The 14,294-nt window shown below is 56.2% G+C and overlaps 1 protein-coding gene across 3 annotated transcripts in view; it reads right to left on the minus strand.

The window, feature by feature from the left end:
* Positions 1–14,294, minus strand: part of TTBK2 (tau tubulin kinase 2) — an 80,410-nt gene that overhangs the window by 25,913 nt on the left and 40,203 nt on the right. For all 3 annotated transcript variants that reach the window (XM_029078285.2, XM_029078284.2, XM_029078286.2), the window contains exons 6-9: positions 11,401–11,505; positions 10,992–11,057; positions 8,873–8,965; positions 7,167–7,292 (exon numbers count right to left, since the gene is read on the minus strand). In XM_029078285.2, the coding sequence (XP_028934118.1) occupies positions 7,167–7,292; positions 8,873–8,965; positions 10,992–11,057; positions 11,401–11,505 (390 nt within the window). The remainder of the gene's footprint in view (positions 1–7,166; positions 7,293–8,872; positions 8,966–10,991; positions 11,058–11,400; positions 11,506–14,294) is intronic.

The following is a 14,294-nucleotide window of genomic DNA, read 5'->3' on the forward strand; positions in this document are numbered from 1 at the left end:
AGCCTATCCAACTTCTCTGCGCTTCAAATTCCTCATCTGTAAAATGGAGGTTCAATACGTAATCATCATCGTAACAATAATAATCATAATATCTGTTAAGCGTCTGTGTGCCAAGCACTGAAAGATAATCAGGGATGACCCAGTCCCCGTCCCACTCGGAGCTCACAGGCTAAGATGAGGGAGAACAGGTAGCGAATCCCCATTTTACAGATTCCCCGGTCCGCGTTCTCTCCACCAGAACACGCTCCTTCCACCTACCGAGACCAGGAGCCCAGTGTGGGATCGGGCCCGTCGCCTACCCGGTAATCCTGCCTCTACCCCAGTGTTTATATTTCAGTTCTTGGCACACGGTAAGCACCTCAACGCCAGAGTTGTCGTTATGTTATCCTCCTTGCTGCACTCCAAACCCCGCGGGAACAGCGCTGGAAGGGATTGGCGGTGACGCCCGAATAAACCACCCCGCGACCCTAACAGATTCCTTCCTACAACTTCTCGGTCGCAAAGGTTTCCTGGCAGAAGCCTTGGGGGGATGGGCAAGAGGCAGGGAGGAGGCGACGTTTCACTGGTGGCCGAGAGCACGCGTGGGATCCGGGTCCTTCTCGGATGGCAAGGCGTTCCTCTCGAGGGATAGTTCCGTTCTTCCCAATCTGGGGGAGAGGGAAAAACTATCCCTAAAAATACGGGTGGTCACGTCGGCCAGCCGGTCACCCATTTCCGCAGGAAGTAATCGATGAAGAAACCCGTGATCCTTCTCGGAACGGCCCCCGCCGCCGGGCGACAACCGCCTCGAGCAGCCGAGAGTCGCTTCCAGAGGGCGGGCAAGGCGCGACACGGACACGACGCGGCACAGAGAGACCCGGCTGCCCGGCCAATCTACCTCGCGGGATGTCAGTTCTGGATCGATGCATCTTTCCACGGATTTCACGCTACTCGAAGCAGACGGGCGATGGCGGGGCGGTCAAGTCGCCGGGTGTCCCAACGTCCAACCCTAACCCAAGCGGAACCCACGGCGGGATTGGGTCTGGATCTCCTGCGGCGACGACGGCTCTTCCGACGGGCACGACCCACTCCGACGAAGAGAAGAAGTCCTTCTCGGAGCTTCTAATCCAGGAGCGGGGAGATGGTGGCGGTTCTTGAGCGCGGGCGATCGGCGGAGGGTTCGGTCCCGGTCGGGGTAACGCCTCCACAGCAGGTAGCTACGCGGCGGGTGTTCGGGGGTGAGTTCGAGCCCCGTGCGGGGCGCTCACGACGCTTACTGCCGGCCCTCAGGCGCGGGACCAGTCGAGTTGGGGGGGCGGAAGATGGAATCGACAAACTGTAAATGCAGTTTTTCCTCTCCGTCTCCCCGCGCTTCTTCTCTCTTCCGTCTCTCTCTGCCTTCTCCCCCCTCGGTAGCAAACGTCCGTTGTATCTGATCCCCCCGACGACGACTCCTCGCCCAGCTTCTCCTGCCGGATTTGGCCCGTCGGCTTTTCAGGGCCGGGGTGGGAGCTGGAATGCGGCCCCTGCCTGCCTCTTTTCCTTCAGGGAGGGGAAGGGAACGTTCGGGGCGGACGGGGGTTCAATCAAGCCATCGGTCAATGGCGCGTATCGATTCCCTTTCCCCCGGGCTGGTCTGAGGGCCAGAAACTCCCTCCCCGTAACGGTCACGGAAGCCCAGCCCACTTGGGCCACCGGAGTAGAGTCCAGGTCTGTGGTCTTCTGGGGACTGGCTCCCACTCGGTGGCTAAGGGGAAAGAGCCCGGGCTTGGGAGTCGGAGGTCACGGGTTCGAATCCCGCCTCTGCCACTTGGCAGCTGGGTGACTGTGGGCAAGACACTTCGCTTCTCTGGGCCTCAGTTCCCTCATCTGTAAAATGGGGATTAACTGTGAGCCCCACGTGGGGCAACCTGATTACCCTGCATCTCCCCCAGTGCTTAGAACATTGCTCTGCACACAGTAAGCGCTTAACAAATACCAACATCATCATTATCATTATTATTAAAGAGTCCGGGCTTGGGAGTTTCAGGTCACGGGTTCAAATCCCGCCTCTGCCACTTGGCAGCTGGGTGACTGTGGGCAGGTCACTTCACTTCTCCGGGCCTCAGTTCCCTCATCTGTAAAATGGGGATTAACTGTGAGCCTCACGTGGGGCAACCTGATGACCCTGTATCTCCCCCAGCGCTTAGAACAGTGCTCTGCACATAATAAGCGCTTCACCGATATTTTTTAGAGAAGCGGCGTGGCTCAGTGGAAAGAGCCCGGGCTGGGGAGTCAGAGGTCATGGGTGCTAATCCCGCCTCTGCCACTCGTCGGCTGTGTGACCTTGGGCACCTCACTTGACTTCTCTGTGGCTCAGTGACCTCATCTGGAAAATGGGGATGAAGACTGCGAGCCCCACGTGGGACAACCCGATTACCCTGTATCTACCCCAGCGCTTAGAACAGTGCTCTGCACCTAGTAAGCGCTTAACAAATACCAACATTATTAAAACAGAGACCCGTGGGCAGGTTGCCTGCCTGCCTGCTCCTTTCCCCCCTACACGTCCCTTCTCTTTGTCTCGCCTTCCCTTTTTCTTTTTCCTCTCCCTTCTCCTCCCGTCGGCACCCCCATCCCAGCTGGCAGCGAAAACTGTTATAAAGTCACACGTCACGTGGAAAAGGGCACAAAATTGTACGACTTTCTGCACCAACTGCATCTATTTGGCTCTCTGCAAAAGGGGGAGGAAAAAAAAAAGGGTGGCCATTCCCTGTTCTAGACAATTCCATCGAGGGAGGGCCGACGGAAAGACAAAACATCATTCAAGGGCGACCGAGTGGAAAGGGCATGGACCTGGACCTCCGCCACTCGCGTGCTGGGTGACCTCGCGCAAGTCATCTAACCTCTCAGTTCCTCAATTTCCCCGTCGGGAAAATGAGGATGAAAGACCCGTTCTCCTTCCTTTTTGGACTCTGAGCCCCGCGCGGGACAGGGACCGTGTCCAACTTGATCACCTTCGCACGAACGCTGTGTTGGCACGTAGAAAGCCCTCAACCAATGCGGTGTCATGACGATTATCATCAATTTCAAAGCCAGAGGCGGTTGGGATTTTGCGGCCTGGGTCGCTGTCAATACGTCACTGTGGACATACTGAAGGAAAGGGAAACACAAACGGAACCCTTCTTTTTAATACGCGTGTGAGTAATCTCTCCAACACGTCTCCCAGCTGGCTCCAAAAAAACCCAAACCAAACAGACGTACCCCCGCTCCAAGCGCGGCCACTTGACAGCTTCTGTCATTATGTGGCAGGGTGACAGACGAGATGTCGCGGTCTCGCGTTCTGCGGAACATCCAGGCTGTTGGATCATCGCCTTCTGGCCAGCAAACCGGGAACCGAATCTGTGCCGCAGAACGGTCACCGCGTGCCATTTTGGCAGCAACTCAGTTGGTGAGCCCCGGCTACGGCGCAGCACGAGCCGGCCAACCGAACGGATCAGGTTCTTGACTTAATTCTGAGTTTTCGGCGGCAGGGATTTTCAAACGGCCGGGCAGATGCTCGAAGACGCACCTGCAAACGTTCTTGGCTTCGTGGAGGGGGGAAAAAACACCCAAATTGGCCCCTAGTAATGCTTAATGACCATCATTGACTGTCGTTATTATTACGGGAGTGAATGTGCCGATGATGGAGCAAAGCGCTTTTGTCTCCGGCAGAAAAAATGTCGTCAGATGTCCATTTATATCTCTGAACGGATTTCCAAGGCCTCTTTAAAAGAAAGCGCGTGCGCGATCTATCTCGGTTGTCCTTTATCCGGTAACCGATCCGTCTATCGATTAATGGCACTTAACGGGCGCTTAATTGTGCGGAGCACTTGGGAGAGCACAATAAACAGACATATCGCCGCTTTCAAGGAGCTTAGACTCTGGCCGGGGATCTAGACATTAAAATAAATTACTTTACACTTTCATTATTCTTGTACCGTACCATATTAACGGATTTTTACACTACCTAGTATAGTCTCGCAGAGGGCGCAGATCGTGTTTACGTATTATACTTTTTTCCCAAATGTTTAGCGCAGCTAAGTGCTCGAGAAACCCCCCGCGAATGCCGGCCGGTCGTTTCCTGCCCACGGCGACTCCCCGGACACATCCCCGGCAGAACATCCCATCTTCCGTCACAGGGATGCTCTGGTATGCGCGTCCTTAGCATTTTCTTGGGAACGATCCGGAAGCGGCTCACCGCCGCCTCATTCCGCGCGGTGAGAAGTGACATCCCCGCCGTTCTCTCTGATCAAGGTTTCCCTCGCTCGATCACTCGCTTTAGAATCTCTCCCGATCCGCCGCCGCCCGGCACGGGCGAATCGACTCTGACGCTTCGGCCGAGACCCTCCCGTTACCCGCAGCCCTGCAAAGGCACAGCTCCAAATTTCCTCAGCGCCCGCAAGCGCTCCTGCCGTGTTAAGGCATCGGTTCGTAGCCGAGGCTCAGTAAATGCTACCGGTCACTCGACTGCGCCGACATCAACTCCGTATTTGGCCCATTCATCCGCGACGGGGGCCGTCCTTATTCAGCGTTCTTTTCCTTACCCCTCCGGTGCTCTGATAGTCCATATCGAGACCGTTTATTTTTAGGACACGTGTTATTCTGGTATTTCTTTCAAGTGCCCCAGCCACTGTCTTCTAGCGATCCGAGTTGGTCTGGGGGAGGCGGGCGGTTTCTAGGAACATCGTTTCGGTCGCTCTTCCCCACTGGGGCTGAACAAGCAAAATCCTAAATAGGACCGTTCAGCTATCGGACGGGCAGATGCTCGAGACGGATGTTCCCGTCCCTCGCAAAAAACACCCCTCCCCGCAAACACTCCGCGCCTCTTTGGCAACAGGAGGGCCAAGCCGGGTGACTCGGCTGCCATCTTTTTCCCTCCGATTTCCTTGCTGGGGTCCAACGTTCCACTGGGCACGGACACCCTCGGACCTGGCTGCCAGCCTGACGTGTTTCGACGGAGAACTGGTAGCCTGGCAGCAACGTACTCCCTTCTTTTCTTTCCTCCTCAGACCGTGAGCCCGTCGTTGGGCAGGGATGGTCCCTATCTGTTGCCCAATTGTCCGTTCCCGGCGCTTAGCAGAGTGCTCTGCACACAGTGAGCGCTTAATAAGTACTACTGAATGAATAAATGAAGTCTCAGAGCTGTCAGATCTGGAGTTGCCGAAGCACGGGGAAGGAAGGAGCAGGGGGCAGTGGGTAGAGCATGGGCCTGGGAGCTCACGGGTTCCAATCCCGGCTCCGCCACCTGTCGGCTGGGCAAGTCGCTTCACTTCTCTGTGCCTCAGTTACCTCATCTGCAGAACGGGGATGGAGACCGGGAGCCCCAGGTGGGCCACGGCCTGCGTCCGACCCAATTTGCCTGTATCCACCCCAGCTCAGGGCCAGGCATACAGTTAGGGCTTAATAAATACCATTATCCCTATTCAACCATTTTCTTTCTTAGGCCCCTAACATGATGGGAGAGAAGTTTTTTGACTTAGCTTTGACCTTTCTTGCTGTCAGCGTTCCTGCCCTCTTCGGTTTCCTCAAGGGCCCCAAACCATCTCCCTCGTCCCCCAAGTTCTCCTGTTTCTTCAAGCTCTCCCGGGGCATATTCCCATTTAGCAGACGGGCAAACCGAGGCACAGAGAGGTTAAATGATCTGGCCAAGATCACCTTCGGACTATTACTACCCCCAGCAGGCACGTGGCAGAGCTTGGGATCAAAACCATGATCTCCTGACCCCCCCCCCCACTCCCACGGTCCTTCCACCAGGCCTCACCGCCTTCCCAGATCACCCCATAACCCCATAACGGAAAAGGCCGTGAGGCGGAGCTGAAGGGGTAAAAAAGGTAAACTTTCCCCCCTAAATCTCTTCGGTTGAGGAGGCGTGACATACCAGGGCCTTCCCAATGTCATCAAATCCAGTACCGGGGAATTTAATAATTCGAAATCTTTGAGTGCACACGTTCTCGCCACGGGGACCACGATCAAACTACACCGAGCCAGTCCGTGTCCCTTTTAAGACTACAAGACCGAGAGCGTCATGCCAGCGAGGTCAAAAAATAGCATCGGAAGAGGGCTGGGGGAAGACTTATCGTCTCAAAACAGCTAACGATTACACCGGGCGGTGGGTCTGAGATGGAGAGATGTCCACTGACGTGCTCTAGCGCTGGGCAACGCTTACAGAAATTCAGAAAGGCAGGCAAATCAGAGCTTCACGCTATAGCATTTTCTAATCATTCCTAAGACGGCCCTCTAACATTCTTCCGGCAAGATGTCGGTCGGCATCTTTTGGATCAGTGCTCACTACGAGGACACCCAAAGCCTGCCGGCCCAATTCCGGTGGGAATTCCCGCACTCGGGATCCTCAGGCCGGACTTGGCCTCGGCCCAGAACTCGTTCGAAGGGGTCCCACACCGGGCCTCGTTTCTGGGGGATCCAGCTCCTCGCGGGCAACGGTCCCAGTGGGCTCGCCAAGACGAGCGTGGGTTCTCTCTGGGCTCGGGCCGGAGAACCAGGTGCCCTGGGAGAGCAGAGCACTCGGGGCCCAGCCCTTCGACGTGGATGACTCCCAGATCCCAGGTTCGGCCTGAATCTCGGCGTGAATGCGGGGCCTCTCCCCGGAAAGAGACGTATCAAACCCCGATACGTATGAACATTCAAATATTCTCCGAGACGGTCCTGCGGCGCCAGACCAAACCGAGACCCTTCCAGTCGGCCTAGAACCTGAGGGGGGCTGGTGGGTTCGGCTCCGACTGCGACCTAATCTCCGGTCTCGCGATCTCAGGGGCTTCTGAGCAAGCCCTGTGGAGGAGCCATCTGTGGAATCATCTTGGGGCCAAAGCGATTTCGGGTCTGGGAGACAGGGGAACGCAAAAGGGGACGAGAGTCCGGTAGGCCCAACTCTGTAGCAGGCCTCTCCTAACAAGGGCCCCAAAAGACCGGGAGAAAACCCGCCCCGGTCGACGGGAAACAGAGGGGCCCGAAGGTACTGATTATGACTGTAGGGAAAGCCTCGTTTCCGAAAGACAACACTCTCGTCCTTCCTAAAGAGGGAGAAAGAACCACTCGTACTCGGAGGAATCGGATCCCGTGGTCCTCAGGCGGCGTTAAAATAGCTTTGCACGAACAAGACCCGCAACGCATCGGAGACGGAAGGAGGCCGGCTACGGTCAGTAAGTGCTCACCTGGTAATCCGGCTTCGTAAAATAATCTACCGAAGAGATGTGATCCAAAAAAATGCCGAACTCCGGAGGGAGATGTTTCAACATGAGGCGATGGTCGTACCTCTCCTTAATAGAGCCAACTTGTTCCTGGGAGGGGGAAAGAAAAGCCAAGGAGAGGTGCGGATTCGATGTCTCTTCGAAACTGCAAGTCGCCAAGACCCTTTTTAACAGTTTCAAGGAAAGTGGTGTGAGAACAGGGAAGTCTCTGAAAACAGAGCAAGCAACGGTCATGTAAAATGACCTGCGAAAATAGCATCGCCTGAATTGAAAGGTGGAGCTCATTTTCTTTTTCTGGTTCTACTACAACGTTATTTGGCCCCCTGGAATACGATTAGGATTCGGGAATCAGTGAATAATCCAGACACCCCGCTGCCCCTGGATTGGAGATGAAACCTCAGAGCCGACGGGGGGACGAACCGAACGACCACCGAGGGCCGCCTGAATCGGTCGACACGGGCGAACGCTCTCCCGTAAAGATGGGTGGCGCTCGGGAAAGTGCAATACCACAGAGTCGGTAGCCACATTCCCTGCCCGCGAGGAGCACGTAAGCCCGTCAAAGGGCAGGGACTGTCTCTATCTGTTACCGATTTGTACATTCCAAGCGCTTAGTGCGGTGCTCTGCACATAGTAAGCGCTCAGTAAATACGATCGAATGAATACAAGGGGAGACAGACGTAAAAAGAAACTACCGACAGGGAAGATCGAGGTCGAGGATATTTACCCCAGTACTGAGGGGGGCGGGGTGAGGAACCAAGTGCTTAAGAGGTGCAGAGCCAAGCGCGGAGGCAACATGGGGGAGGGGGTGGATGACGACTTAGGCAGGGAAGAGACGGGATTTTAGGAGGGTCCCGAAGGTAGGGAGAATGATGGACGGTCACCTATCCGGAGAGAGGAAGTTCCAGGCCCGAGGGAAGACACGGGCAGCGGGTCAGCAGTAGAGTAGACGCGTTCAAGGTAGCGGGATTATCCACCACTCTCTCCACCTTCAGAGCCCCACCAAAATCGTATCTGCCCTATGTGATCTCTCATCTTCCCACCATATTCTCTCTCCCTTTGGCATCCGTCGCCCCTCGCACTGAAGTTTATATCATTGAAGCACTCGCCCCAACCTCTTACGGCACTAATTTACAGATCACACTATTAGGTTGCCTCTCCCTACCATCCCAAGCAATGGTATTTACTGAGCGCTGACTGCGTGCGGAGCTTGGGCGAGTCCAGTACAACCGAGTTGGTGGACACGTCCCCTCCCCGTACCTGGAATTTATTTCAAAACCTGTCTTCCCCCACTCGATTTTAGGCTCCTAGAAGGTAGGGCTCGGGCCCGCCAATTATATCGTACTCTCCCAAGCGCGGGCTCTGTACGCAGGAAGGGCCCGATAAACACCACTGAGTGATTGATCGTATGAAGGGTTTTCACTCTTTAGGACGGGAGGCCTATAGGTAAATCTAGAGTGTTTCTTTTATTACTATTAAGGGGAAAAAATACTAGAAATCAACCCTCTCAGCAACAGCTAGGTTCACATTTGCCCATTTAGGCCCGCCCTTCTCACACGGAGAAACATGCAGGGAAATAGACGTTTCCACAATTTTTAATTCTTATTTGGAGTGGACTTTCACAAAGGGAGTTGGCCCTCCCTCCCCAACCCCCGTCCTACTTTTGCGCTCACCTTGTCTTTGATTTTTCTCCAAGGCAGCTGTCCAACCACAAATTCCACCAGCATGTAGAACAAGGACCAGAGGTCATCGTGTCTTCCCATTTCCTGTGAAAACAAAGGGGCACGGTCGACATTCCGCTACCGTCCGCCCGGTAGGACTCGACTGTGCAATCGAGGCCGGGGGATCGCAGTGGACTCTAACCGAGCAGGTGAGAACCCAAAGGCTTTCTCCTCCCAAGAATCGGAAGGTGAAAATGACCCGGCCCTGCGCCGCGGGAGCTCACGGCCCGCTGCCCTGGGACCCCCTAGGTCTCTTAATAGGTGGGCTTAGCTGGGAACAATCAAGAGGGTGGGAATATCGGACTCCGCCGTGGAGTAATAACTGCAATAGCAACAGTAGAACTGGTCAGGCACGTACTGTGTGCCGAGCACCGGCAGGTGAAAGAGAATCAGGCCAGACACAGCCCCCGTCCCACATGAGGCTCACATGCGAAGGGGCGGCAGAAACGGGTATTTCAATCCCCATTATATACTAATCCAGTCAGTGGTATCTATTAAGCATTTACAGTTGGCAGAACGCTCTATTAAGCACTCGGGAATGGACCTGCTCTGCTGGGATCCGCGCCCACAAGAAGCTTACAGTCTAGAGGGCAGACGGACCCCAATATACACGAACGAACGAGAGACATGTACGTATGCGCTGGGAGGCCGAAGGAGGGGCGAATAGAGGCGGCAGATCCAACTGCAAGCACAACACGGCGGGGAGCGGGAAAAGGGGAGACGACGGCTTAGCCGGGGAAGGCCTCCTGGAGGAGATGTGCTCTTAATAAGGCTTCGGAAGTTGGGAAACTGATCGTCCGTCGCCGAGGGGGGACGGCGTTCCGGGCCGGCGGCGGAGAGAGAGACGCGACCGAGGGAGGTCGACGCTAGGGGAGGGGAGTCGCAGGATGAATTGTGATAGGACGTCGGGGAGGTAAATTAGGAGGGAGCGAGGTGATCGGATGCTTTATAGCTGGCGGTAGGGAGATACGGGTGGATGGACAACCACTAGAGATTCTCGAGGAATGGAGAAACACGGCCTGAACGGTTCTGGAGAGAAATTATCGGGGCAGCAGAGTGAAGCGGGGGCCGGAGGGGAGACGGGAGGCAGTAATCGAGGCAGGACAGGATAAGCGCTCGACGGACCGAATCCGCGGGCTGAGGGAGAGCGAGGAGTCGAGAATAACCCCACGATCACGGGCTTGGGCCACGGGGAGGACGGCGGTGCTGTCTACAGCGATGGGAAAATCGGGGGACGGTCAGGGAAGGTGAAGACGGTGGGAAGATGAGGAGCTCCGTTTTGGACACGTTAAATTCGAGGTGTCGGTAGCCCGTCCGAGCAGAAATGTCCCGAAGGCAGGATGACAGTCGAGGCCGCGGAGAAGGGAAGGGGGTCGGGGCCGGAGAGGGAGATTTGGGACTCGACCGCACAGAGGTGGCCGATGAAGTCACGGGAGCGAACGAGTTCTCCGAGGAAGGAGAAGAGAAGGGGAGCCAGGACTGGGCCTTGAGGGATTCCCACAGTTAGAGGGAGGGAGGCAGAGGAGCCCGCCGAGGTTTAATCTGTGCAGGACTCCGAAGGGGAAGAAAATGAACTGTTTTCCATCTCCTGTGGTTAAATCGGCAGCAGGCGGCAAGAAACATCTAAGCTAGACATATGGACGAACTCACTAAGTTTGAGTTTAAGTGAGTTTGCTGTGGGCGGGGAACGTGTCTGTCATACCGTTGTGTCGTTCCCTCCCTTGTGCTCGGCACAGCGCCCCGCGCACAGGGAGCGCTCGATAAATACAACCGACTGAAACGGGGCCCGGGGGCTCGTGAGGTCGGGAATTTCCTGCGCTTAGACACCGAACCAAACCCGACCTGAGACGGATCGCAAGATGCTCTGGTCTCAAAGCACGCCCCGTTGCCTTCACCTTCTTCTCCCCCCTCCCCAAGTCCCACACGACTGTCCTCGTTTGATTTTTCTCAACTCCCGCGGTGGGGAACACGTGGACTACCACGACCGAGGAAAAGCGGGAGGCACCAAACAGACCCGGCCGGCGGTATCTTCGGGGCCCCGGACCGTCAGGGCTTCAGCTGGGCTACCTACCCTGTTCCGGTGAGCGTTAACCGAGGCGTAGCGCACCGTCCCTCGGAATCCTGCCACGGCCCGAGGCTGAAACGGAAACAAGAAGGACCCGGCGTCCGGGGATTTCGATTCGGCAGCAGCGCGGACGTGGTCCGGCTGTCTCGAAGGGGGCGGAAACTGCTAACGTTTCCCTCCGCCGCGTCTTCTAAAAAGCACAGCGCGACGCTGGGACCTGTCCGCCCTGTGGACGGTGAAATATCTCCAAGTCGACCGTCGCCCCTCGGGGATACGGCGGCGACGCCGTCTCACAACCGGAGGGCTGCTCCGCGTTACCCCGGACACGGTCCCTGCTGTTTCGGGAGCTCGTTTAACGCCAACGTCCTGAAAAAAGACATTAGCTCCGAAGCAGAGCTGTGAGAAGAAGCCTTACCGGTCGGACGTCACCACAGGAATTGGTAAACTGCCGAGCCAAGCCAAAATCTAGCATGTAGCACTTCCTACACGTACTAGGGAAGCGTCCCATGGCGAAGTTGGACTGGAGCGAGAAACAGAAAAAAGGCATAATTTGATTATTTAGTTGCCGTCGCCCATGCTTTCCTTTCACTCTTATTTCTACCTCGGTGGAAAATTCAAATCCCTTAGCATTTCCAGGATCCTCTCTCCCTGACATCGCTCGGTAGGCGTGTGAAAATTCCGCTGAGAAAGACGCGCTCCAAACTCAGCGCTCTTGGGTCCCGGGTCAACGCGAACCCCGTCGGCTCTAGCGGAAGCCCCATTCACCCATTCAGGCGCATTTATTGAGCGCTTCCTGCGTGCGGAACGCTGTACTGGGCGCTTGGAGAGTACAACTGATCAACAGAGAGAGACGATCGCTGCCCTCACCGGGCTTACGGTCTAGAAGGGGGGAGACACACAGAAAAACAAGTCAACAGGCATCGATATGAATAAACAGAACTACAGACGTGAAGTCTGAGGCGGCGGCAGTCGGGCAGAGCTGTCCTGGAGGCAGAAGGAAATGTGAGACGGCAGAGAGGGAGAGAGATCGGGGACGGAGAATCGGGTAGCGTCCGTAGAGATGTGGCAGGTGAAGCCGTGGAGCGAACGAGTTCTCCGGAGGAACGGGTGGAGATGGAGACTAGAAGGGGACCGAGATTTGAACCTTGAGGAGGTGTGAGGTAGAGGAGGAGCCGGCCAAAGGGACAGAACGGGCGGCCGGAGAAATAACCGGGAGAGGACGGTGTCGGCGAAGCTTGGATAACGTGGGATAACGTTTCCGGGAGGAGGGGGGCGGTGGACGGCGTCAGAGGCAAGCCGAGAGGTCGGGGAGGATGGGGACGGAGCCGCAGGACTGGGCACGGAGAACGTTTCTGACCTTCGAGAGGGTGGTTGCTCTGGAGGGAAGGCGACGGAGGCCAGATTCAAGGCGGTCGGGGAGGGACGCGAAACAGTGGGGGCGGAAAACTCGCTCAGAAAGTCGGGAGAGAACGACAGGAGGGAGACGGGCCGATACCTGGAGGGAGCAGCGGGGTCGGGGGAGGGTTTTTTTTTTAGGACGGGGTGACACGGCCATGTTTACACGCAGTAAGCACTCACACTGAATACCACTGACTGGGTGATAAAACTTCAGCGAGTTCGTAAATTAGAGGTACTCCCCCTCGTTTCCAATTCTCCCTCCTTCCACACCCCACTTTTCCAGCAAATCCAAATTTGATAAGCAGGTAGAAAACGAATGAAACACTACACGACTCTTCTGCTATTTCCCGGGCACTTCGTGGGAAGCAAACCGGGACGTGTTTACACGAAACTGATTACTTCCGTAAAATGCACCTGGCTAATATCGAACAGCATTTCTTCCAGATGTTGTACTTAAAGCTACTGGAGAACCTTCATATTAAAATCAACGGTATTTTACTGAGCGCATACCCTGTGCGGAGCACCATACACTCAGAGTACAATACAAAGGAGTTGGAATATATATTCCATGGCCCACGGCGAGCTTTCAGTTTAGAGGCCCGAGGGGATTCTTATGCATTTCGATTAAATGAGGAGGAGAGTCTCCGATTTCCTCTGTTTTCAATTTCTGTAGCAGGGCAAAAGGACACGGGCGTATTTATAATTTGCTTCATCCACCCACTTTAGACTCTCGATTAAGCCATAAATTGGCCTGGGACGCAGTGAGAAGCAGACACTATTAGGTCCGTTTATGGTTTTTCCATCTCACTTCAACATTTCCGTACTTAAAACCCGGCTCAAGCTGAGGAACTCCACTCTATTAATGTTCTGCGTTACGAAAAAGCCCTCGGTCCACGGCACTAAATGTTCCCAATACATTTAAGCCCAACATCATTTTTTGCCCCTCATTGCCCAACTCGCCCGGTCGGAGCGCTTTTCCGGACCGCCTCTGATCAAAACGGTGCCCGGCTCCCTTCGAGGCCGGCCGAGCCCATCGTGCGCGGGGAGGAATGCCAACTATGGCTCGTGGCCCGGGGCCAGATCTGCGACGTGCCATTCCGAGCTTCTGTACACGTAGACGTTCACCTGGCGGGGGTGGGGGGGGTGGGGAGGAACCACCCGCGAACACCGGGCGGACGGCACAAATGGAGGATTTCTCCCTAAAATTCGAGCATCTCTCCCTCGAGAATGCCAGGACGCCACGCCGCACGAGAACGGAAGCCAATTCTCCATCCTCCCGGCCAACTCCCGGAGTCCGGCGGGGCAAGGGATGCCGGGGAGACGTCGCCGCAGCCTCCGCGCGGGAAGCGGCACGGGGTAACGGCTGGAGCTGGGAGTCGGAGGGTCACGGGTTCTAATCCCGGCCCCGCCTGCCGGGTGACCCCGGGCGAGTCTCTCTACTTCTCCTCGGTGACCTCGTCTGTAAAACGGGGATGAAAGCGAGAGGCCCTCGTGGGAGAGGGACCCGGTTTGCTCGGATCACCCCCGGTGCTCGGTAGAGTGCCCGGCGCCTAGTGAGCGCTTAGCAAATACCCTCATCATCCTCGGCGGTTCAAAGGCAAACCACCAGCCGGGCCACCTTCTCCCCGCTTCAAGGGCCAGGGATGGGGGGCTCCGGTGATCCCCGCGCACCAGAAGGCCCAGGGTCTCCAGGTGCGGCGCCTTTTCCCCGTCTCCAGCCACGCGGCCCCTCCAGCCAAGCCCGGGCGGGCGCCGGGCCCGAGATTCACTCATTCTTTCGATCGCATTTACTGTCCCTCGACCGAGCGCTTGGAAAGTACAACTGGGCAAGAAAGAGAGACGATCTCTGCCCACACAGGGTTTACAATCTAGAAGGGGGGCCCCCGACACCCCCCCGACCGGGCCGGCCCA

This window comes from Ornithorhynchus anatinus, chromosome 13 (genome assembly GCF_004115215.2).
Source record: "Ornithorhynchus anatinus isolate Pmale09 chromosome 13, mOrnAna1.pri.v4, whole genome shotgun sequence".
Classification (NCBI taxonomy): domain Eukaryota; kingdom Metazoa; phylum Chordata; class Mammalia; order Monotremata; family Ornithorhynchidae; genus Ornithorhynchus; species Ornithorhynchus anatinus.